The sequence below is a fragment of the Vespa velutina genome, chromosome 16 (genome assembly GCF_912470025.1).
Source record: "Vespa velutina chromosome 16, iVesVel2.1, whole genome shotgun sequence".
In the NCBI taxonomy this organism is placed as follows: Eukaryota; Metazoa; Arthropoda; class Insecta; order Hymenoptera; family Vespidae; genus Vespa; species Vespa velutina.
Genome location: NC_062203.1, coordinates 482,846 through 510,000, shown reverse-complemented (window position 1 = coordinate 510,000; position 27,155 = coordinate 482,846). Strand labels below are relative to the sequence as shown.

The following is a 27,155-nucleotide window of genomic DNA, read 5'->3' as shown; positions in this document are numbered from 1 at the left end:
AGGGACTAGCCAAATGGAATGATTTTTTATTTTACACTGTGAATCCTAGAATTTCACATATGATTTAAATTTATATTATAGAGAGAGAGACAGAGAGAGAGAGAGAGAGAGAGAGATAGAGATAAGTATTAGAAATACATTTTCAAATATTCGTTTCTGATCTTTTTTTTTTTTTTTGTTTAATTAAAATTCATTCATCCATAATCTTTGGTTGTTCGTAATCTTATTTAATTAATTTATTTAAAATGTAGGTATATTTAAAGAAAAAAAAAAAAAGAAAAAAGAAACAAGGTAAAAAAAAAAGAGAGAGAAAAGTAACGTTCTAAGGCGAGTGAATAAACGATATTCATCAATTTCGTGTTATCTTTTCGATCGAGACAGATTTACGGTGTATATTCTTCCTTACTCTCATCTTCGATGAAATATTTAAAAAGATGAAGAGAAGAAGAAGACGAAGAAGAAGAAGAAGAAGGAACGTTAACAGTAACTGCTACCACGAGCTCTTATCGTTCCTGAATTATTTCTAAGCTTGCGAGGGTGTCGATTGGCTGGTTCCATTTGCCAGCGTACAGTAGCATCTGGGACCATGGAAGATGCTGAGAAAAATTATGTTCCACATAGAACGAATGCTTTTTGAACAGCTGCGCATCCTCTAGATCCTCAAAAATTTTATATATATATATATATACATATACATATATCGTCTTAACTATAGTTTAAATAAATTCTAATTTCAATTATATTATCGAGTTAATTATAATAAACATAAAATCAATTTAATCATAAAAATCTAAAATCATTTTCTATCTAATGAAATCTTTAAACTAAGATTTTATATCTTTTTTAATATCTAAAATAAATATTTTATATCATGATAACGTCTATTTCAAGTTCTTGTTCACGTTTAATAAATCTAATTTCGATCGCCCATCAAAATTCCTCAATGTCAATTAATTCTAACAAATTTGAAATTAATTAATTATCATCTGAAAATATTCTTGAATTAGATGAAATTTTTGGCTAGAACTGTAGATCATTTTCAATACGTACAATAAATATCCTATGTCATTATAATATACCTATATATATATATATATATATATATATATATATATATATATATATATAACTATATGTATTTCAAATTCCTGTCATGTCTAATAAATCTAATGTCGATCACTTTTAAATTTCTCAACGATCGACTAAATATTAATAAACTTAAAATTAATTAAACATAATCTAAAAGCATTACGTATCTTTGGTTAAGACTATATAACGTTTCTAATATCTAAATCATTATATACCTATGTATATATGTATTAAAAATTCTTGTTATATTTTTGTCACGTCTAATAGATTAATTTGAAGAATCATATTGACAAATAACTCGTTGATTATTTCGTTGGCAGTTTGGAACAGGCAGTTTGAAAGACCGGTGAAGCTGATGGACACGATGGCGAAATTAGTCTTCGCTAGGCACGCTCGTTGCACTAATTATATGCGTTCGGACGATCGTCGACCTCTTTCCCCTTCCGACTCTACGTCTTCTTAATCGCTACGATCACGCGTCGTGAAAAAACAAAGAAGAAAAAATATATGCGAAACACGTTCCTTGGCTATAAATTTAAACGTGAAATTTGAGTTACGACTTTCAAAAAAAAACAAAAGAAAAAGAAAATAAATAAACAAATAAGTAAATAAATAAAAACAAATAAAAACAAATAAAATAAAACATATTTATGCATCGTTATGTACACACACACACACACACACACACGCACGCGCACACGTGCGCGCAAGATACGTTCTTCATTTCTTGAACACTATTTTATAACATTATATATACTTTCAATATCATTTATACTAATTATTAATAATATATATAAAAGAAAACTTTTCTTTGAAATGATTATCAAAAGAATCACATGATACTTCTCTTATCATAAAGATAATATCAGTAATACGATGAAACGTACGAAATGTAAGAAATCGATAGACCGAACGAGAATTAATAATGTTCGTTGGAGTGTTCGCAAATATAATATCGTTTGTGTTCCTTCGGGAGAGAGAAAGACAGAGAGAGAGAGAGAGAGAGAGAGAGAGAGAGAGAGAATCCAGCCAATCGGAGAAAGAATTTAATGTGAACTATCCAGGTGCGAAAAGGTAGAGCTATTACACAGCGAATATACCTATACGGAATATATAAGAACCTTATCGTTCTTTATTATTCCAAACGAATCGATATGGTTAAACGATGTCGAAAATAAATACATATATACACGTATATGTGAGTAAATTGTGCTGTTCGAGTTTACTAAACTGATAAAATAATAATTCAAATATTAGTCGACAATATTATAAATTCGTTCGATTTAACGAATAAAATGAAGAATGAATTTAAAGAAAAAAAAAAAAAAAGAAAAAAAAAAAAAGAAAAAAATTAAAACATCATATTTATTTTTTGATTAATTAAATAAACGATCGTTTGGGTAAAGGAACGTTCACGTGATATACCCAATATTATATTATATTCAATATTATAGTTATAATCTGATTATTACTTAATAATCGACAGTAGTAATAATAATTGCGCAAGAGGTTATATTATTTAATCATAATGGCGGTCTCTGATCATTAATTATTATAGATATACGGTTCGGTTATAATTGTTGCTTCAACGTTCGAGCAAGAACGTGTGCCGTTGGTCAGCTATAATTAATGGTTACAAAGGCAATAAAATATCGTCGATACAACGAGTAATTATTAGCGAATATTAACATTGATCATTTCTTACGCCTTAACTTCGAACATCCTAAAGCTGTTTTCTACGACGACTGACTACGTTACATCTGCTATCTCCTGACCCTGTTTCCTCCTTGAATCGTAAACACCAACTGAACTGGCACGAGTGATACCAATATGTTTTATACAAAGTATCAAATCGTATACAAAGCTCGACATTTTATGAATAAGAGAAAGCTACATGAGTATGTATTCAATGTCACCTATACATACGTACATATTTTATTTACGTATTAATTATTCACCCTCCAGAAGTCGATATACTTTTCAAAAATATTATATCGTACATTACCATTAATTAATGTATATAATATGTGTATATATATATATATATTTAATTTTGATTAATCGTTCATTCTTATCGATTTAATTATTAATAAAAAAAAAAAAGAAAATATGATTATATTCGATAAATAAAATAAATGATTCCGCGTACTTTAATATCATTATAAATAGAAAAGCTAATATAAGAAAAATATAATAAAAGAGAACATTTTATGGAAAGAAATTAAAAGGAAAAAAAAAAAGAAAAAAAAAGAAAATGAGTAAATAAAAAGAAAAGATAAGAAAAGAAGAGAAGAGGAAAGAGAAAAGAAATTAGATATATACATACTCATGTACAAATGATATGAATGAAGAAGAAGGTAACGATATACATACATACATACATACGCAAAAGCGAGAAAAGTTTCGTAATCGTCGATTAAGCGTGGAAATAACGTAATAACATTCGGTGAGTTCCCAAAGGGGTTTATGGACTACTCTTCCGGCGCTCTGTCGCGGCTCGCTTATTATTTTAACCGAGGAGCCGTGGAGCAACGCGTCGGACGGCTGTCGGTAGATGTTAAATTAATACCGAAGAGCGCTAAATGCGCCGTGTGAAATGGTCAGGTGCTCGAAAAGCGTGTCGTCCCACGTTACGATCCGTCAACCGTTCACCTCTTTCTCTTTCTCTCTCTCTCTCTCTCTCTCTCTCTCTCCTACGCAACACTACGATACTGTCGTCTTTGCCTAGCCCTTTTCAAATTGTCCTACAAACTCTTAATGAATTTCATGATTAGGCGATTCGATCTTACTCCCATCCGTACCCTCCCTTAAACGCCCCTCCAATCCCCCACCCACTATAGCTCTTCCCTCTCTATCTCACTTCACCTCACTTGGGAGAATAATTATTCTAAACTATATTTTACACGTACATCTGTATTATCATATTTTTATTATGTAACAATATGGTATCCTGTGATATTTGTAATTGTAAAGTAATTTTTTTTTCTTTTTCTTTTTTTTCTTTTATTTATGCTTATACATTAAGTGTTTACAATTACTAATTGGATATACGTTATTGTAATTATTCATCTACGTAATTTAAAATCTATTTATCTATCTGTCTATCTAGAAAATAATTACAATTACAAATCAGATATTATCCTAATTATTTCTTTTAGATAGATAATGAGAATGAGAGAGAGAGAGAGAGAGAGAGAGAGAGAGAGAAGGAGGGAGGAAGGAAAGAAAAAAAAGATATATATATATATATACGTCTATATTATTATTATTATTGTTATTATTATTATTATTGTTGTTATTATTAATATTTCTTCATTATAATAATATCTGATTTCTAATTATAAACGTTAGTAACTATAAAATATTTTTAAATCACACATCTTATCATTTTTCATAATCAGAAACGATAATCCAATTATTTAATATCCAATTATAACAAAATTAATTGACATACATTTTTATCTGATGCAACATCTATTTTTTAAGATGAAACAAATAATATATAAAAAAAGAAAATATATTATACAAAAAAGAAGGAGCAGAAAACAAAACAAAAAAAACAAAAAAGAAAAGAACACTATTACTTTCCAAAGAAACTAAGCAAAAAAAGAAGTTCGAAAAACAAAAGGGTTATAGAAATTACATGTCACTTCGATGTTAATATGTAAGTTTAAACAAAGTCTCGAATTTCGAAGCGAAGAACAAATCTCGGTCGGGTCTAAGAAACACAAACCACACGGTACATTATTATTAATCGCTGTTACGAAGCTGTTCAGAGCATCGAGTACCCTTGATTAATCGGTGGCACGTTCGAGATTTTAATTAATCCGGCGCACGCTCTTCTCTACTCCACGAACGATAGACTTTCTCTCTTTCTCCCTCTCTCTCTCTCTCTCTCTTTCTCTCTGTTGATCTTATGAACGTTCCTTCTCTCTCGTACACCATCTAGCCAGCCGCGAAAAGTAGATTGCCTTGACTTTAACTTGACTTCGACGATATCACCCCCGAACCTATGCGAATCAATCGAAAACAAAGGAACTCATTTTGCGAAAGAAAGAGAGAGAGAGAAAGAGACAGAGAATCGAAAGTACTCTCCGGATATCCTCCTCTACCTTTTAATAATAAATTCCACAGTGAGAGAATCCCCTCTTAAACTTTTACCTACCCCACTCACCACCCCCCATTAATTTCGACAAAACGAATTTAACTCGAAAGAGGAAAAGACGATGATCTTATGCGTTGTATTTTCTTAATGATAGAATTTCCCAAATCGCAATTCCTTCTCATATCCTTTTCTTTTTTTCTTTCTTTTTTTTTTTTCTATCTCGAAATAAATTATCGATTTAAATTTTACACTTTTTCTTTCATTATTATATCCCTCGTACATCCTGTCGATTATGTTATAATCATTCAAAATATTTTTCTAGTCTTTAATGTATTTTATTGTAAGTGAAAGAAAGTATAATTGCAATGATTTTCACATGAGAGAAAAAAAGAAAAAAGAATGAAAGATTCGAGTAAAAAAAAGGAGAGAGAGAGAGAGAGAGAGAGAGAGAGAGAGAGAGAGAGAGAAGGAAACAAAGCAAAACAAAGCCATGAGAATATGACGCCGATGAAATTTTCTAAATCGAGACTTACGAGATAGACTACTAGCTACATACTATACAGCACTCACACCACCACGCATACTCGTGGCGATAGAGAAATTCATGAAAACGTATTATCGATTTCCGAAGTAATTTCTTCTCCTTTTTCTTTTTTCTTCTTTTTTCTTCTACCTCTCCTTCTCCTCCCCTTTCTTTTCTCTCTTTTTTATTTTTTTTTTTGCTCTTGTCCTCTTTTTTCTTTCCCTTTTTTTTCTCTTTTTTTTTCTCCCTCCATTCCCGTACCATCACTCCGGAGCCCTCGACTCCTGTTGGAGAGTAATCGGTGAGAAGAGAGGAACCTACTGCTGCTACTGCTGATACTGCTGATACTGCTGCTGCTGCTGCTGCTGCTGCTGCTGCTGCTGCTACTACTGCTGCTGCTGCTTATGATGGTGTGCCTGCCCTGTCGAAGCGGAGGTGGAAAAGTATTCCAGGGAAATATTTCCGTTTTTACGTAGAAGCGTAGGGGCAACGTGCCGGAGAGAGAGCGAGAGAGAGAGAGAGAGGGAGAAGGAGAGAGAGGGTGAGAATAGAGACGGTAGATGGGAGAGGAAAGGAAGGAGCCTCGATAGGAGGGAAAGAGGGAGGGAGAGAGGGAGTTCTGATTTCATTAGGTTCCGTGTTATGCGATTAATTAAGTCGCGAACTCGAGGAAAAATAAGAGAGGAGAGCGGATCGGACTCCTCACCCTCTTTCTCTCTCTCTCTCGCTCTCTCTCTCTCTTTCTTCCGTTTCTTTTTACTCTCTTCTCGCTCGTACCACACTTCAGAACGGCTACAATGCAGAGGAAAAAATTAACTCGAGACATTTCGAAGGGAGAGTTGTTAAAAGGGAGAAAAAGAGACAGAAAGAGAACAAGAGAGAGAGAGAGAGACAGAGAAAGAGGAAAAATTTTCAACCCCCACCACCATCAGCCCACCACCCCCTTCCTACACCCCGAAGCGAATTAACGTAAAAGAGAAACTCAGCTTCATGGACGAGAGTACAAATTCTTAAGCACCGTGAAATACGCTCGAGGGGGGTGGTAAAATAGAGGGATGACTGGTGCTCCATAAGTTTCATTTTCATTCTTTCCTTTCTTTTCCCTTTTTTTTTCTTTTCGTCATTATTTTCTTTTTCTCTTTTTTTTTCAAATAATTACCTTTCCTACGCGTCATAAACAGTCCTATCAATTATCCTTTGATAATAGTTTAAAAATCTTGTTAAATTAATATTCGTAGACGTTAATGAAAATATGATCATTGACATTCCGTCAGGATTTTAACAATGGCTACACGTTTCTTTACGTCGTCGATCTATCTATCCGTCTTCATCATTCAAATAATTTTATTAAATTCTGATTTCCAACGAAATAAACGTTATCTACGTGCATACATTCTATCGGAAGTACAATCATCATCGCTTTAAATGTGAGATTAAAATATATGTAGAAAAAAAAGAGAGAGAGAGAGAGAGAGAGAAAGAAGAAAAACAAGAAAGGAAAGAAAAAGATAGATAAGGGTAAAGAAGTCGACGAATAAATGTTTCAATGAAAAAGAAAAAATTCGATTGATGAATTTCGAATATATATATATACATACCTACGTATCATTGACAGACGTTGCTGCTATGCTATAATATTTAATGGTACTATAGCATATATATATATATATATATCTACATATATATATATATATACATATATATATATATATACACATACGCATACATTTACGCACGTAGGTATATCTGCTGCGCGGTGTGGCGCGCGGGCAAAGATGTATAATTGCATTACCCATCGAATTCAGTTATACCGGCATGGCGAGTCTGATGCATAAAATGACAGGGCCAAATTCAGTTATAGTTCGCTTCACAAAGCGAATACGGCCGCGTCGTTAATATCGCGCGCCGTTGCGAACCGGTGTCACATTGTTACCGGAATTTTCGTCCGACCCGAAAAGTCATCGGAGAGGCTCTGCCACGATATATGTATGCTGAAGAGACAGAGAGACATAGAGACAAAGAGAGAGAAAGATAGAGATAGAGACAGAGAGACAGAGAGAGAGAGAGAGAGAGAGAGAGAGTGAGAGAGAGAGAGAGAGAGAGGTCTCTTTCATGCTCTTCTATCGGACGACTCTTTTCTTTTCCTTTGATACGCTCCACGATATGGGGCTGTTCCCTACTAATGACTAAATCTAATGATTAATAACCATGATTAATTTCTCTTGGTGTCTCTGATCATGTTACGTGATACTATATGTAATAATACTGTACAGTCTATTTATTACATATATATATATATATATATATCTTATTTTAATTTGAAACAATAACATTTTGCAAGTAATACGACTTAAGATACTTTACGTTTGATAATGAAGTACGGTATTCATACGGTAAATTCTTTCTTCGATTTTTTTTTCTTTTTCTTTTCTTCCTTTGTTATTCTATTCTTCATTAATTCGAAACAATAAGATTTTTTTTAAGTAATATACTTCTTAAGATTCTTGCCGATGATAATCAAGTATAGTATATCATACAGTATATATCTACTTATGACTATGATGTTTTCGTTCTATCTATCTATCTATCTATCTCTTTCTCTCTGCGCCTACTACCATGCGGCGGCACTCAATCAGAAGTCATAATACATTTACCGCGACCTAATGAAGAGTTGATGAAAGGCTACCGCTGGGAGATGCTAAGCAGTGGTTCTCAAAATATACTGTCATCAAGCGATATATATATATATATATATATATATATATATATATAAATATATATATTATGTTAGAATGGAAAATATAATTGAAAAAAATAAAGAAAGAAAGATAATGGGAGCAAAGGGAAACATAGGAATTGATTTGTTTTTATCGTAAATAAGACACGTGAATCCTCATAAATTAGCATTTACATTTAAACGCTTGCCTTATTTGAAATGAATGAATCATCTGATGACCATGAAATGGATACATACATACATACATACATATCATCTTCTTATCAGTCACTACTAATTTGTATACACGTAACTTTATCTTCGTCTTATATATGTATATACATGTCGTATGTATATACATACGACTAACGAAAGGTGAAATAAAATTATTTCTTTTTCTGCGTATCAAAATTATACCGTGAAAGAAAAGTTCTGAAACTGATTAAAATCGACCTACTCTCACGTTACAATCTTGTTACGAGTCCCTCGCCTCTCTACGTGAAATAAATATAAATGAGATTAACTTTCCACCGAAACTAGCCTACGAAACTGTACTCTTTTCATTACGTGAAGTTAACACATACTGCAACCGTAAATACATACGTACATACATACATACATACATATATACATACATGCATGCATGCATGCATACATTTACATGTAATATTTCACTAATAATCATGATCATAAAACGTGTTAAGAATATTTCAAATAAAATTCGCAATAGAATTAGAACTATAGAAAATATATATATATATATATATGTACAAAAAAAGATATATATCCGTATAGAAGAGATGAAAGAATGAATTGAAAAAGTGAAAACTTAGAGATTATTAAAGATAGAGGACTCAAGTGGCAAATAGACTTTGTAAAAAAATGGTAGGGGTAAATCTCACGTATCTAAAAAAGAACCATGGTCATCGTCTTTCCTTCCTTTCTTTCTATCTCTCTCTCTTCTTCTCTGTCTCCTACATCACGAGCGACTCATAATCCTAGGAAATTAAAAATGCCCGCGCACATCTGAAACGTTTCAAAGGGCGGTCCATGTGGCTGGCCACCCTCTTAGTCTCTTTATCTTTCTCTCTCTCTCTCTCTCTCTCTCTCTCTCTCTCTCTCTCTCTCTCTTTCTCTTTCTCTTTCCGTTCAACATCCCTACGTTGGTACGCAGCCACGCTCCATTTACAGAAACTCCATCAAAGGGATTGTGGCATTACGCTTTAGAGTTTAGAAGGCAGGAAGAAGACGAGCAGTTTGTGTTCGGTCGAGTCGATGACTTGAAACGAAGTAGGTAGCTTTCTATCTCTTTCTTTCTTCTTGGGTAAGAGCATATACCTTTCCTTTTCTATCTAACCAAACTCGAAAGAGAAAGAGAAAGAGAAAGAGAAAGATAGAAGTAGAAGACTCACGGACATTTACCCGTGTCTCCACGGTAAATGAGTATTTGCCTTTGTGAATAAATAAAATGCATTACAAAGTTCCCGTGTGTCTCCCGTGTACCAGAGAAACGGGAGAAACGACGGTAGTTGCTTACGAGTGTAAGGATAGAAAGAGAGAGAGAGAGAGAGAGAGAGAGAGAAAGTGAAGGAGAAAGTCAAGTAAGAGAAAGATAGAGAGGCATATAGCAAACTATGACTTTGAAGGGAGTGACATTGAAAAGAAAAACCCGAAAGACGTGCGGAATAAGAGGAAAAAAAAAGAGCAAAAAGTTGTGTCCAGTAAGAAAAAGAGAGAGAGAGAGAGAGAGAGAGAGAGAGAGAGAGAATATTGTCGGTAAACAAAACGGAATAAAGTAATCATGAAGGTCATGTCGTGTGTCGTTCGGCATATATTCACAAATATCCATGTTATATGTGAATGATTGATTAAATATTTCATATATATATTTAAAATGGTAAATGTATGATGTATCTATATATTACAATGAATACGTAAGAATATATATCTATGTATGTACTAGTTGTTAAACTAGCATACAAATTAAACATGGATACTATTTAATATTAACAATTAATAATAAAATTATGTTGTTTAATTTTAAATTAACTTTTTTCTTTGACGTCCTCTTCTCATCTCTCTCGAAAACATATATATACATACATACATACGTTCATACATACATATATATATATATATATATATATATATATATATATTATACGCATATGTACATATATATGGAATATAATTATTCGGAATGCATTTCTAGTTTAGCATCGTCAAGTAACAACTTCCGCGATTAGATCGCGTAGCTCGGTGTGCGCGTAACTCGGATCGATACTACGTGCGGCGCGTTTAATTGACGCATTAAGGATCGAGAAATGCAGGCCCGTAGAAAATTAATGAGTCGAGCTTACGCTGCGTAACATTATATGCTAGTAACGTACCGTTGCAATGGCTGTTAAATCCGAAGACCCCTAGATACGATATGATCTAGAAATATATTCTAATTTTTCACACCTATTACGGGGCGGCGGCGGCGGTGGCGGTGGCGGTGGCGGCGGCAGCAGCGGCGGCGGGGAGGATAAAGAGAATGGAGAATCGCGAAGAAAAACCTATAATTTTTATAAGAAAAGAAAAAACAAACAAACAGACAAACAGAAACAAAAATAATCAAATTCGAATGAATCCATTCGAACGTTTCATAATTATAATATTCATGCTGATAATATACATAAGTAGAAATTAATATGAAATAGACAATTGTATTTATTTAGTAATACAATACTAATGCTATTTGTAATAATATAATATTAAAGACGTCTTCGTAAATTCACGAATTTTAAATAGATATCTACAGGAATAGGAGTTACTTAGATTGCAACTCCTGAAGAAATCTGTTCGACGAGTAAATAAAATTGTCATCATTTTCTATCCTGCACTATATGAATTATCGTTTTAATTTCTTGCTTTTCGTCAAAGTTCGCGAATCCGAATAAAAAAAAAAAAGAGAAAAAAAAAGAGAAAAAAAAAGAGAGAAGAAAAGAGAAGAAAAAAGAGAAAAAGAAAAATAAAACAACATAATCATAGAAGAATAGGACTGGACTAGGCTTTTGTAAAGAGGTGGAAGACAGGATGGGAAAAGAGGATGGGTTAAAGACGGGGGTGGGTGGTGTTAGTAATGGTAGTGGTAGTGGTGGTGGTGGTGGTGGTGGTGGTGGTGGTGGTGGCTGTGGGTGGGGGAGGGGGAGGGAGGTTGTGTAGAAAGTGGAAGGCGTTTGCAAAGGGAGGAACATCTAAGACAATGAGATACGAGCCTTTGGAGTAATCCTCCGACCTTCCTTCGAGTATCGACATTAATTCCCTTGCCCCCAGCTTTTAACCGGAACAGACGCACCCTATAATAGGCAAGTTGGAATCCAATCTGCAAGTTTGCAAATTCAATTCGACCGTCTTCTTGCCGAGAAGAGCGTAGAACGAGCTCTGCGCCGTGGAACAACTATTATATAACGGAGGTCTCGATGCCTTTGCTATGAAACTTTGCTGCGAAACGACGATTCGAACGTTTCCATAAGAGAAACCATTCGATTAGATACAAATGTACGTGATCTCTAATCTTACAAACTTGATTTGTCAATGTTTAAGTATACTTTTAGAACAAATAATTATATAAATAATATTTTCATTGCCGTCAATGTTTCTAATCAATTTCTCATTTTCATCCATTCTTTCTTTATTTTTTCTCGTTTCTTTTGTTCCTCCATTTCTTTTTTTTTTTTTTTCTTCTTTTTTTTACATCTGATATCCAAAGAAACGATAATAACGTCGTATGAAGGACCAACGATAAGGATCTATCAAAATTTCATTGGACCATTCATCACTAGGATTAATTTGATACTACATGCATTTCGTTAAGCATCTTTCTATTTCCAAATTAATGCAATCTTTATATAAAGGTATAGCCGTTTGATACGGGATATTCAAATGAGCTCTCACCGCACTTTATGCCATTATGTTTTTAAGGCATATCTAATTTCGAATCGCAATTATAGTGTTTTATTACTTTAATAGGTATATCTAATATTATGCGTAAAAGCCCGGTGCTATGCTTCCGTATAGATACACGCGTTGTACGCACGCTTCGGGTAAAAATAAATCCGTTCGTCTACCTACACCTACACTTATATACATAGATACATACATACATACATACATACATATATATATATATATATATATATATATATATATACATGTATATATTACTCTCGTTGTTCCTGTCCTCTACGTCGTATCTGCCAACGCCTAATTTAATGTAATAACATTTGATACTCGTTTAACGCTCGACGAGCGCTTTTAGAAATTTTATATCGAAATATTGGTCAGGGTGAACGTATCACATTGAACGATCAATCAGTTACCTAGCACAGCCATAGACTTTCAAAGTGTGGAAAATAAATAATTTATCTCGTTAATTCATTTCTTTCAATTGAGAAAACAAATCTATAACGCTCGACAATTTTTAATTTTCATAATTGATTACATATATCAGATCTAAATTAGATCTTCGACAATGAGTATGACATTTTTTTCACTTAACAAGAAAATATCACTTTCTAATACTTTTAATGTTCCATCTAATTTATTACACATACATACATACACACACACACACACACACATATATATATATATATATCGGAGAGATTAAAAAATCAAATGCCATAAGCATTGAACGGAAACGACGATCCTGACCTTAGACTACCAATGGCTCGTTTTCCTTCAAATGTTAATCGCTTCTACGACCTTTCCTTCGCACGATTTCTCCACTTCGATCTCAATGAGAACGAAAGAGAGAAAGAGATAGAGATAGAGATAGATAGAAATAGTAAGAAACTCGAGCTCTTCGTCCTTCCACAAGCCCTCGTGAATCATTCAAATTGGATTCCTTGAGAGTTATCTCGACATAGCATAGTCGCAAAGCTTGATATAGAGTCAAAATAATTGTCGAGAAAACGTCGACGCCCTTGAGTAATCAAACAAGTAATCTCGTTTAATTCAAAGACGTATATCAACGAAAGAAAACGACATATAGAATATATAGAAAATTATATATCGCCTCAATGGAATTTATATTAATTTGATTAAAATTTAAATAAATAATTATATATATATATATAAAATAAGATAAAAATTTGTTGAAAATTATAATATATAAATAAAGAGTGAGAAAGAGTGAAAAAGTAGAGAGAGAGAGAGAGAGAGAGTAAGATTTAGGAAGCAAGTCTGAAAATAGGAAACAAAGTTGGAGAGTAGAATTTCCCGTCGGCCTTACTCGTTCCATTCGCATAAACGCAATAATTCGAAAGGGGTTGCGTAAGACAGGGGGTAGCAAGAGAGCGTGGCATGCGCGTAAATGTAGTTATAAATAAATCTAGAAGCTCTTAATGTTTGCCAGTCTCGCGGAAGTAGAGAGAGAAAGACAGAGATAGAGAGAGAGAGAGAGAGAGGGAGAGAGAGAGAGAGAGAGAGAGAGAGAGAAAAGTGGTATGAGGTAAAGCTTGTGAGGAGAGAAGGAGGAAAGGAGGAAGCCAAAGAGACGGGGCAAAGAAAAGCTGCGGAAGGGTTGAAGAGGCTGCGGAGAAACCGTGGCCGAAGGGCTTCTCGAGGGGCTCTGAGGGTCGAACGCGTGCCGAGCTAGTCGTCTCCTTGCTACAAACCACCCCCTACTTTCTTCATCCCCGCAACGTTTCTAACTTCTCGAATCTTTGGTCCGATTGCTTCTTATCTTTCAAAAAAAAAAGAAAAGAAAAAGGAAAGATAAAAATGTAAAAATATATTTTCAATATTCGTTATTAATAAAAAGTTTATAATTAATCTAAGTAATTGATCAAATACTTCATAATTATATTTTTAAAATATGTATATATATATATATATATATATATATATATATATAATTTTAACATTGCAAATTAATAAAATATTGAATACAAATTGTAGGATGGTTATTTAAAAAAAAAAAAATAAATAAATAAATAAAGTGTTTTAAAAAATAAAGGAATAAAAAAATTTACTCGAACGGATAGAAAAAAAAAAAAGGAAAAAAAGAAAAAGAAAGAGGAAAGAAAAAATATAAAAAGAAAAGATGTAGAATTTTTTTCAAAGATCTCACGATGCGTTTCTCTATGGAGGAAACGCATGCACACACATAGCAAGTAAAATGCGTTTCGTTGAGCGAGCGCATTTACGAAGAAGGCAAGGAGAGCAACGTACTATTCTTTGATCATAGGGGCTATCCTCTTAATTTGTTTCTCCGGCAACGATCTGCTTTGGATAAGAAGGTAAGTTCCTTCTCTCTCTCTCTCTATCTATCTCTATCTCTATCTTTTTATATCTTTCTCCCTCTCTCTCTCTCTCTCTCTATTTCTCTCTCTGTGTTACGGTGTATTCGCACGCCAAGCAAAGAACTCACGGCGTTCAGCTTCGCACGCTCTTGGAAACCGTATTACGATAATTCGCTAACCTTCCACCTTCTTCTTCTTCCCCACTCCCTTGTCTACTTAGTTTTTCAACTTGGTTCTTATTCAAAGCAAGATAAATTAATTATTCGAGAACAAGTTCGAATCACTTTGGTCTCTTTCACGTCTTACTTCGAAAGAAGACCGTATCTTTTTTCACTCCAACTTGATTTTTCATGACTTTGCTCTTTTTTCTTCCTATCTTTTTTCTACTCGAGAAGAAGACGAACAAAAAAAAAACCCACTCGATTAAGCTATCCTATGTGTAAAATAATAATATATGTACTATTATTTGATCTCGGGTAAATGTCTTCTCTTTTTTTGTCTGTTCTTTTTTTCTCTTTTTCTTCTTTTTTTCCTCTCTTTTTTTTTTGCTTTTTTTTTTCTTTTTCTTAACTTTTTCATCAAACGCAAGATAATAACATTCAAAACGAAACAATTTTGTTTCATTCCTGTTGATTGTTCACGTAGAAATGTATCGTTAGGATTATTTAATTAGAACGAATCTAAAAAGACGATGAATTTTGGAGTTGATTGAGAAGGAAGATAAAAAAGAAAAAGAAAGAAAAAGAGAGAGAGGGAGAGAGAGAGAGGAGAAAAAAAATGAACTCTCAATTTCTCACTAATTTCTCGGCTATTTGTCGCTATAAGTTTTCGCTCGAAGAGTCCTATCTCCTCTCTTAGACGGTAGGAATATCTAAGGAACAACGGGAAAAGGGCAAACCCCGTGTGAAATGAGTCGCGAAATTGTTCCAAAGGAATTTATCAATTTTCTTTGAGGGATTCTAATTGTACTAATTTGTCGATCCCAAGAGTAAAGGGAAAGGCACATTGGAATTCTATCGTTTAATCTTCAAGACCGTCTATCTTCTCTATCTCTCTCTCACACACTCTCTCTTTTCCCTTCTTTCTCTATCCTTCTTATTCTTATTTTATGTTAGCCCTCGAAGTATCGAAAAAGAAAATAATTACGATATTCCTTTCTATGATTTTGTCTAATTAATTTACATTTTCTATTTCTATCATCATTTTTCTCTCTCTCTCTCTCTCTTTCTTTCTATCTCTATCTTTTCACATACATATACTAATTTCAATCATATCTAAAATATTAAAAGAATTCTAAAAGTAAATTCGAAAGGATGACGATCGATGATGACTGAAAAGAAAAAAAAATTGATAGAGAGAGAAAGAGAGAGAGAAAGAGTGATAGAGAAGAGAGAAAAAGATACTAGACTCGAGAAAGAAAGAATCGAGAGAGAGAGAGAGAGAGAGAGAGAGAGAGAAAGAGAGCTCCGAGCCCGATATCAAAGCAGGGCAAACAATACAGTGAGATGCTGATGCGATTGTATTATGGCTAGTGGACCGATGATCCATTGTCTCGTCACGTTCTACCCACTCGCTTCTTTTATCTCGATCCCCAGAATATACTCGTATCTCGTCGTATCGAGTGAGCATCCATCGAAAGTAGCACGCTTCTGACGCCTTAGGAGGGGTTCTTCGTAATACGAAATCTGCTGGTAGGAGGAGGACGCGAGTAGAGCATTTTCGCACGCACCTACGTATTGTACTTAATATGATGCACCTATAGTATTAAACTATAAAAGAAAGAGAGAGAAGAAGAATGATATTCGATCGTTTCCTTCTCATCTCTCATAGAGCATGAAATCGTGTCCTTATCAATAGGAATATATTCATTCATCTATGTTAGATGAATGATACTCGAGATCGATTAGTTTCTTTCTTTTTAATTTATATGTCTTATATATCTTCAACTCTTTGTGTTTTACGAATGAAATTAAAAGAAAAAGGAAAAAAAGAAAGAAGAAAAACAAAAAAAGAAATGTCAAATATTTAATTATCGGATAAAATTGTGTGTTTCGAATGAATAAATGTATGAATTCATGATGATAAAACATACCCTTGTAAGTATCTTGTGTTAACATTCAGGAGGAACAATAACTACCTTAAAGGAACGTACCTGTAACAGAAAAATACAAAAAAAAATACAATCATTTAAGATATTATTATAATTTTCGAAAGTGCATGGGTTAATATTATAGGATATATTTTAACATTGTGTAAACGATTTAACTATGACGATATTATTATAATCATGGGTTGTACATATATATATACATATATATATATATATATATATATATATATATATATATATATATATATACATGGCCGTGTCGGATAGCACGATTACGAGGCTGAAATAAATGAAACCGGCGTGAAAACGAAATTGGATATACACGATGGCGGCGGTCGCGGTGGTGGTCTCGAACGTAGTCACCGACGAAATTTATTTGCTTTTCATTCAAATCGCCTCATCTCGCATTTATGTATTCCGTGATATTGCACTTTTTCAAACTCGCCTCCTTTCATCGTAGTACGCCCGTAGGATATTAAGAGTCCTGACACAGCTCTGTATTAGTCGTATAAATTTACTTCGAACTACGTTAGATTCCTTCTCTCTCTCTCTCTCTCTCTCTCTCTCTCTCTCTCTCTCTTTCTTTCTTTTTTCTCTATCTTCCTTTCGAAGAAATTCTCCTTCAAACTATCCCCTATCTAATTCGAATCGATTTGCGAATGCAACAGAAAACTCGTTAGATTTAATCGATCACGTATACGATCGAGAAACATGCAAATAATCATAGTACCTATGTACGGAAAATGAATTTAATTAATTCATGAGATAATATAAAATATTTCCTTACGAATTATTTCCATAAAAATTCAAACGCATTGAAAATTAATACATATTAAAATTGTAGAGATAAAATTCTTGAGAAACGTTTAAATACATATTTGAAAAAAGTCCGATACGAAAGTCATGTACGCGTGAAGATAGATAAGTTCAACGAGTAAAACTGTACATAATTCAGAAAGATTGCTCATAAATTTTACTTGCTGTAGGATTTGTTAAGTCGATTAGATTCGTTTATAAAGAATAGAGATGTACCAATTATGCTTTGAAAGTTATTACTATTCCCATCTTTCTCTGTCTCTCTCTCTCTCTTTTCCGAATACTAATATTTTAAAAATAATGAAACATCATCTGTAAATCTTATATTTATTTCATTTACATATATATATATATATAATTTGTAATAATATAAGAAAGAGAGAGAGAGAGAGAGAGAGAAAGAGAGAGAACATATTTCATACATACTTGATGAAAAATAAACGATTAGAAAAAGTCAAAACGATTTTTTAAAAGTATGTATATAGGTAAGTGCGTAAGTTGAAATTAATAATAAGCAAACAAAACAAAACAAAAACAAGAAAAAAAAAAATAAAAAAAAAAGAAAGAAAAAGAGCCGAGTGTTATATCTCGTATAATTGACTGGAAGTATTTTTAATCGAGCATCGAAAAAATGTACGGCGTGCCAACGTACGATGGGAAAGCAGCGACGAGAGGAAAAAAAAATATACCTATATAAAAACGAGGGAGGAGAAGAGAAAGAAACGGAGATAGAGAGAAAGTGAGTGAAAAAGGGAGAGAGACAGAGAGAGAGAGGGGAGAGAGAGAAAAAGTCTTCAGCCTCCGATTTTCATTGTAAGCGTTGCTCGCGTTTTTAATCGACTCATCCCCCATTGGAACAGAAATTCCTACGGTTAATTACACAGATTTCCAATGCACCATCGCAACCCCGTGGAATTTTTACGATTGCCGCCTTGACCGCTATTTCTCTCTCTCTCTCTCTCTCTCTCTCTCTCTCTCCCTCCCTCTTTCTCTTTTTCTCTCTACGTTACTTCCTCCTCTTCCTCTTCCTCCTTCTCCTCCTCCTACTACTACTACTATTACTACTACGATTACTACTACAACTACTATTCATTGGCATCGAACTCGAGCAGGGAGGATTTGTACGACTGAAATATTCGAGGGATTTCATTTTATAAACGATCAACCTGTCCCTGCCACGTGCTACCAACCCCTTTTAACGCCGAACCGATTGTATTCGCTTTTTGTCTCTTCTTCGATTCTCGCTACCGCGACGAAAACAAAATCATTTGCCAACCTGAAATATCTAAAGAGAAAGAGAGAGAGAGAGAGAGAGAGAGAGAGAGAGATTATATGAAATATCATTAACAAAGTATCGTGCCATCATTATTGATTGCGTCAATTAAACAAAGACGAACGAATCAATTAAAATTTTCTATTATAAATAATTAATAATAATAATAATAATACTAATAAAGAATTATTCCTGAAAATTCGAGCCTGTTCCATTTGAACATCTTTTATTATTTATACATACCTAAATGACAATGTTATCTATGTGAGATCTTTCGAAATTTATTATATACCTTAACGAAAGTATATATAAAAATTATTAATAATAACGATAAAGAATTATATCAAATTCAAAATCCGTTTCATTTAAACGCATTATACACAATATCTGACAATGTTTTAGCTACACATATATATATATGTAGTATATGTATGTAACCTATCGATGAAAAAGTACCTAAAGACGATGTATAAAAATCGTATAGACAAATTCTAGACATGGATACGCTTTGGGGTAAGAAAAGAAAAACTCAAGGTGGCGATAAATCGGTGTGACCGTAGAAAAAGCCTGGATGGGAGAAGAAAATCTCGCTTCCATAAATAATTCAAGTCCCGTCTCTTCTCGGACGAAATACAGCTACAGCGGCTACCTTCTCCTCCTCCTCCTCCTCCTCCTCCTCCTCCTCCTCATACTCTTCTCTTTTCTATCTATCCTTCTTTTGCTAAGGTTGCCCGGTCAAAGGGGAAGAACCTAAGAACCTAATCTTTTCGCGAAAGGGTTTTCTGGGAGCACCTGAGAACCACCAAGGAAAAGTCTTCCGACACCCCCTAAATACTTAATTCCATTCTCTCCTCTAATTGGACAGTTTTATTAAGGGATGCATATTTCAGATGGCATTTTTATTGTGTCCATTGGGAACGACACGGTGAACGAATAATAAGAAGGAGAATCTAAAGGTAAAGAGAGAGAGAGAGAAAGAGAGATAAAAAATAAGAGAGTTTAGACAGGGGTTCTGAAAAAAAATTAGATTTCAACCCTTCGGAAAATATTAGCACGCTGGAAAAGAAAAGAGAGATAGAGAGAGAGAGAGAGAGAGAGAGAGAGAGAGAGAGAGAGAGAGAGAAATAGAGACGGTGACTATGAGTTAAACGAGGAGAGACGACAAGAAGAGACCACAAAGTAGAAAGAAAGAGAGAGAAAGTCGATGAGAACGTACAACCCTTTGCCCTGGGCCACAAGCCACGGACTACGCCATGGTATTGTCTCGAGGATTAAAGTACGAAAATGTAATTTCTCCGGGACCAAAAATGCTTTCGTACTTTATCAAGAGCGATCTCCTTGTAAATATATACATATATATATTTTTTTTCCGTTTTTTTTTTTGTTTTCTTTTCAATGTCTCTCCTTCCCTCTATCTCTTTTTCTCTCAACGACCCCAACAGTCTCGTGCAAAGTACTAACTAAGTGGTATCTTGATCTTTGTACGCAAGGTGTGCTTACAAATCGCAAAAGGCGTTACGAATGGAAAGAAGATATGTATATACGAGAGACTACATTTCATATATATGTATATATATATATATATATATATATATATATATATGAATATAACTATGTTGAAAAAACATACCTATTTATATTTTCTATAAGAAACTTATTAATACCTTAGATAGATATAAAAGATAGGAGAACATACGAATAACAAGTTCAGAAAACATTGAAAATTAATTAAATAATAATAAAAAGAAAAAAAGGAAGGAAAAGGAATGAGAGAGAGAGAGAGAGAGAGAGAGAGAGAGAGAGAGAACTAACGTAGCCGAGGAGCCGCTCGTATAAATTTTAATAAGTCTCATTCGAGGACCCTTTGAGGCCACCGAAATGAACGAATTAAAAGTTTCTCTCGCTTTAGTGGTCTCGCGGTTGACATTTCGGCTTGCCCGATGATCTCACAGAATTGCGGAACTTTCGTCGTTTCGAAAAACTGCGCGCGAAATTTACCGACAAATTCCATGCTATCTCCTTGAATAACTCATGGGTCCGACTGTTGGCGAAGCTTACTGGCACAAACGACAAGGCTTTTTTTTCTTTTTTCTCTTCCTTGTAAATTGCTAAACTGAGATTAAGGGATCACTTAAGTCTCCCACAATGATGACCCCTGCTATAATTAACTTGAAATTAAGTTGAATACTTGAGGAAAATGTGAGAAGGGATGATATTATTGAAAAACAATAAAAAAAAAAGAGAAATAAAAAGAAATAAAAAATAAACGAAAACAATGATTGATACCACATAATTATTACTTTACTCATATCTTCGTTTACTAATGAACGATTAATTCGATCTAATCGATCGTCAATTACTAACAACAATATTGTACGAAACGTAATATATATATATATATATATATATATATATATATACACATCCATATTCATATAAAATGGTTCTAATCCAAGTGATAACGAAGGAACAAACGTTCGAAGGAACCCTTCGCGAACAGATCTCAGTTTTCACTGAGGAGTGCATGATCGGAGATCTTGCCCTTCGCGAATACGAGGAAGCACCCAGTAAGATTTCAATTAAAACAACCCCCCGGAACGATGGGGGGATTAGCAGTACGAATCCGTTTCATACCCCTCGCTTGGATCTCGGTTATGACACGGCATAAATATCAATGTAAATTGCTTTCGCACGAGCTACTGTTAACTCCTCTCTGTCTCTCTCTCTCTCCTCTTTCTCTTTGCCATCCAAAGATGGAAGAAAAGCCACCAAGACACTACGACGGACTCATTTATGAACGCAATCATCTTACGATTTTGCATTTATGAACTTTAAATTGCTATCGTCACGCAAATTCCTTAATATTTCCATGTAATTGTATCTTGAAAAATGAAAATCAGCTGTTTAACCATTTTCCACATGATCCCCTCATATCCTTTCGATCACTTTGAAAATATATTTATATACGTACTACTATCGTGAAATATTTTAAATAATTCACATTCTAAAAGGGATCGTCCGATTAAAATTTCTGATTATTCTCACATGGTTTACTACATAATTAAGTGTTTACTAAGTGGATCAATAAAATAAATAGATATAGACATCTATATATTCGAAATGATAATAATAATAATAATAATAATAATAATAATAATAATAATAAAGAATATAATGTATAATGAAAATCGTCTAGGTAGATACCACGAGGAGAAAATCATACTCTACGAAATCATAATTAACGGAATTATGTCGAGGGTAACTCGATACGTTTTCGAGAGGCAAGGAGAGAGAGAGAGAGAGAGAGAGAGAGAGAGAGAGAGAGAGAGAGGTACAGGAGAAGAGCAGACATCGTCGGAACTTTCGAGGGGGCTTATGTCTAAGAAGCAAGGGATGCGTATATATATATATATATGTGTATGTATGTATGAGAGAAAAAGAGAGAGATAGAAATAGAGAGAGAGAGAGAGAGAGAGAGAGAGAAATATTCAACCCTAACCGTCAAGAGAATGCGAACGCGTACGCACTCGTACGCGTGTAATGAACGTGAAATTAAACGGCACGATGTTTCGAGCTAGCTACGTTCTCGTACGAGTCCAGGAGATTGCCTTTGCCTTATTCAAAAGGTTTTAATTACAATGGCTCCCGGATTGGTAGAACCTATCGGTACCATCTCATTCAGGGAATTCGATACGAGCAAGTTACTCGATATTTTGATCAAGATTAATATATCCTCTCGTTTGCAGAAAATTAACATTTTACTGATTCATTCACTTTATGATAAATTAAAGTCATTTCTATTTATTTTCTATTTATTTTCTAATAGTATATGTATATTTTGTATATAAACAAATATGATATGTATATAGAACGCATCTTATTTTCAATTAGGAATACAATTCCAAGATTATAATCGATGAAATTTTTTAAAGATTTTTTTCTCTCCATAGGACCTTTCAATCATGACGTAGCATCGATCTTTATAATTTCAAAAGAAAAAAAAAAAATCCAAATAAAAATGTTAGGAAGTTACTCTCGTCGTTTAAAAAATGTTTACAAAACCAATAGAATGTCGTAGAGAACGTTTTATCGAATTACTTTTTATATTTTGTGTTTTATATTCTAATATAAAAATTGGAATTGTCTACGTCGAGTTAAAGAAAAAAGAAAAAGAAAAAAATTCAAAAAACATCCTGAACAGCATCTGATCTTTTTTCCACTTGGATTCGACAAATTCGAAGATCAACTCTCTCGAAGGAAGAAGATCTCGTCGCTTTAAGAGGAAGATAAGAAGGAAGGCATCGATGAACGCGTCTCGACAATAAGCCCCTCGGGACACGAGTGTCCTTCTGCCCTTTTTTTCTGGGATACACTGACGCCCTCCTGAAAGAGGAATCCGATTCTCGTCGATGCGTGAAAACCACCAGGAAAATCTTCGAATCTCTTACGACCTATTCTCTAGTTTCTCTCTCTCTCTCTCTCTCTCTCTTTTTCTTTTTTCTTTTTTTTTTAACGAAACCAAACGAAACGAAAAAATCGATCAGCTTTGTTTCTCTAATTCGCATGTCATGCTACAGAAATAAAAAGAAAAGAAGAGAAGAGAAAGAGAAACACAAAAAAGAAGAAGCAACTTTCTCATTAGTTTTCAAATTATCTTCGAAAAATTCGAAATACATCAGAGATAGATAGAGAGAGAGAGAGAGAGAAGGAAAATCGAGGGTAACGAATCGAGACTACTGAATTTTCACCTTAGGAAACGTCGCATCTGCCTGACGGAAGATCTCTTTGAAACGAAAGAGAAAGAGAGAGAGAGAGAGAGAGAGAGAGAGAAAAAAGCGGCCAGGTCAGAGATAGATAGAAAGAAAGAAGGAAAGAAAGAAAGAAAGAAAGGAAAAGGTGAGAAAGAAGAACGAAAGCAAGCCAAGAGGGCGTTAACTGAACTTTAATGGAGATCTTAGATATAACGTTCTTGGGTGCTCGTTGAAAGAACTCTTTGACGGATTACGCCTAAATCCTATCTTTCTAGTCTTCCCATCTCTCTATCTCTCTCTCTCTCTCTCTCTCTCTTTCTTTTTCTTTTTTAACATACCTGAAGATTGAAAAAAAAAGAAAAAGAGAGAAAGTGAGAGAGAGAGAGAGAGAGAGAGAGAGATCGAAAAAGGGATGACTAAAAGTTCGAACATCTAATACCGAAGAATATAAGAAAGAATATAAAAACATTATCTTCTCCATTTGAAAAATCTAAGGTAAGAAATAGAAAGAAAAAAGAGAAAGAAAGAAAAAGAAAAAGAGAGAGAGAGAGAGAAGGAGAGAAAGGGACGTAGCTTTTGTCGATAGTGATTGCATTCGTATCGGTATCACGATCTATCGAGAGTTAAAGCATCCTCTCCACCTCTCTCTCTCTCTCTCTCTCTCTCTCTCTCTCTCTCTCTCTCTCTCTTTCTGTTTATCTTCCTCTTATTCTTATTCTTTGCAATACAACAACAACATCTCGCTTTCGCTTCTTTCGAGATGTAGCAATTTTCACGTCCACCTTTTCAAACGTACCGCACGGCTTTCAGAGACGGCTTTCTCAGTGTGTGGGTAGGTACAGAGGTAGGTAGTAGGTAGGCATAATCGTTTTGCTATAACACGCGAGAACACGATTTCCATTCGTTCGAACGATTATCGTGAGAATTCGCGTACTCGTTTCTCGACTATCCCCTCCCCCATCCTTCCCTCCCCACCCTTCTACCCCTATTTTCACAACGATAGCGTGTCGATCTTGATCGAAGAAATCCTGCGAAATGATCGACGAATGAATGACGAAAATATATTTTTGTTTAATCTTCTTTTCTTTTCTTTTCTTTTTTTTTTCTTTTTTTCTTTCTTAATTATACTCATCATAATACATATATCGATATATAATATGTTTCTGAATGTCATTAATTTTACTGATTAGACAGATATCATCGAGTAGTAAAATAAAACAAAAAGAAATAGAGAGAGAGAGAGAGAGAGAGAGAGAGAGAGATTTTCGACACCCTCTTCGAGTCTAAAAAAACTTTTCTCTCTTTTCCGATCTTTCTCTCGAGCGGAAAATGCACAGCTCGTGCGAACAAAAAAAAAGAGAAAAAGTAAAAAGGTGGAAAGGGGGAAAAGAGAAAGAGAGAAAGCTCAACAAGTCGAATAAAAAGGCCATAAATAAAGAGGAATTGTCGGTCTCTCTCTTTCTCTCGACGTATTCCGGAAACACCCTTTTGCCCTCCGCCCTTCTCCCACCCATACTCCGTTCGAGCTCGCACCCTCGTCGTTTCTGCGAATGTCCCCGCGGACACCTGTTGCTATTTTCCTCTCTCTCTCTCTCTCTCTCTCTCTCTTTCTCTCTCTCTCTCTCTCTCTCATTTTCTCACTTCAAATGTAGCAAAACGACAAAGAGAGAAACTCAAAGGAGAAAGATAGAGATAGAGATGAATAGAGAGACAGATAGAGAGAGAGAGAGAGAGAGAGAGAGAGAGAGAGAGTGAAAGCGAGAAGTTGATAAATCGAGTCGTTTTCGATTCCAAACTACTGAAAGTATCCTCACACATAGTTCATCGAATGAAATACTCTCCGACTCTCGCAAATCGTTTCGTTGGACTTGATTCACCCTCTCCTAAAGATATCCCCACGATTCATTCATTGCTGATGGGTAAGCGAGAACGCGTAAGTAATGTTTCTACGTTTGCCCTCGACGGTTTTGTAAATCTATAGGAGCTAAATTATCTATTAACGCAATGAATCATAAATTCTTAGGAATATACATATCTTTCTATTGATGTACTTACATACATATATACAAAAACGTGGCGAATGATATGACGAATCCGTATCGCTATTGATTAACGATTGATCGACTCGAAGTCACCTCGAACTTATTATAAACAATTTTGTAAACATAGACCGAAAATTGTAATGAAATTCCGTTCTATTATAATCATAATATTCGAGCACTTAAACAAATAGATAATGTTCTTAGCTTTAAAATGGTCTTTGTTTCATGTCTCTACGACTTTCCGTTCGAAAGATATGATCGTTAACATTTCCCAATTCATAATTACAATGACCACGTGACTGTAGTACGAGCTGTAGTAGAAGAACAAAAAAATTGTTTACGTTGATACACTGAGTGAGTAACGTAAATTCCAGGAATTTATATAGGTTAACATTCATTAATGAATTATGAATGAGTACTTATGCGTATCAATGGACCATTTTTTTATTAATATTTAAAATATCTCCGAAACTAAAAATCGTAAATATTTTATACGAATACCGTTTTAAAGGTAACATTTTAAGCTTCATTTTTAATTAATTATTAAACAAATTTGTTTTAAATAATTAGTTTTTTTTTTTTTAATTTAATTATACAAAACAATATCTCCGAAACTAAGAGTCGTAGAAATATGAAAAAAAGATCATATTAATCGAAAAAATAATTATTTTAATTTTCTTTTTCTCCCTCTTTGTTTAACAACAAATATATTTATAAACAATTAATTTTTATCTTTAATTAATTAACAAATCAATTTAATTAATTACATATATGAAAAAATTAATCTACGTAAAGGGTGGGGGGAGTGAGGATAACGGAGAAGAGTGGTTTGGTTATGCGTGGATCCCCATTGGGATTCGAACCTGGAATCTTATAATTTCGAAGTTACGCCTCAAACCATTAAGCTAATTAAACGTTTTGGAATTTTTTCACTTTATCGCTATTTTAATCGTAATATGGCACATAACAATTTATCATATAAAAAGGAATGAAATTTTTCATGAATCAATTTTTATTTTATGATTCGATTATTAGATAGATATATCCGAAAAAAGTTTCGAATGGATGAAAGGAAGAGAAGAAAAAAAAAATTACAAAAAAATATGTTTTATATTTTCCACAAAGGGAAAAAGAATTTATGAAGTTTTCTCGAAATCCTTTTTTTTTAGATTCAATAAAATCGAACGAAAGTTCTATTATTTTTCATAAGAATAATGAACGTCTCATTGCTATAAATGGAATCCGGAGAACGCGACGATAGCGGAATATTATCCTTAAGGCAGGCCACTAATTGCAGAGTACCCTCGAATAAATTACAACGCAGTAAAACGACTAAGTTCGCTCGCGTAACTTTGCCTTACGACATTTCTTTTTTTTTCTTTACGAAAGAAGAACAAGAAAAAAAGGGAAAGAGAGAGGAAGAAATAGAGAGATAACTAT

At 33.9% G+C, this 27,155-nt stretch overlaps 1 protein-coding gene across 11 annotated transcripts in view; it reads right to left on the bottom strand.

The window, feature by feature from the left end:
* LOC124954855 (dachshund homolog 2) overlaps positions 1–27,155 on the bottom strand; it is a 226,075-nt gene that overhangs the window by 169,876 nt on the left and 29,044 nt on the right. For 2 of the 11 annotated variants that reach the window (XM_047508417.1, XM_047508420.1), the window contains exon 2: positions 16,861–16,875. The exons of the other annotated variants lie outside the window; for them this stretch is intronic. In XM_047508417.1, the coding sequence (XP_047364373.1) occupies positions 16,861–16,875 (15 nt within the window). The remainder of the gene's footprint in view (positions 1–16,860; positions 16,876–27,155) is intronic. 11 annotated transcript variants of the gene reach the window in all.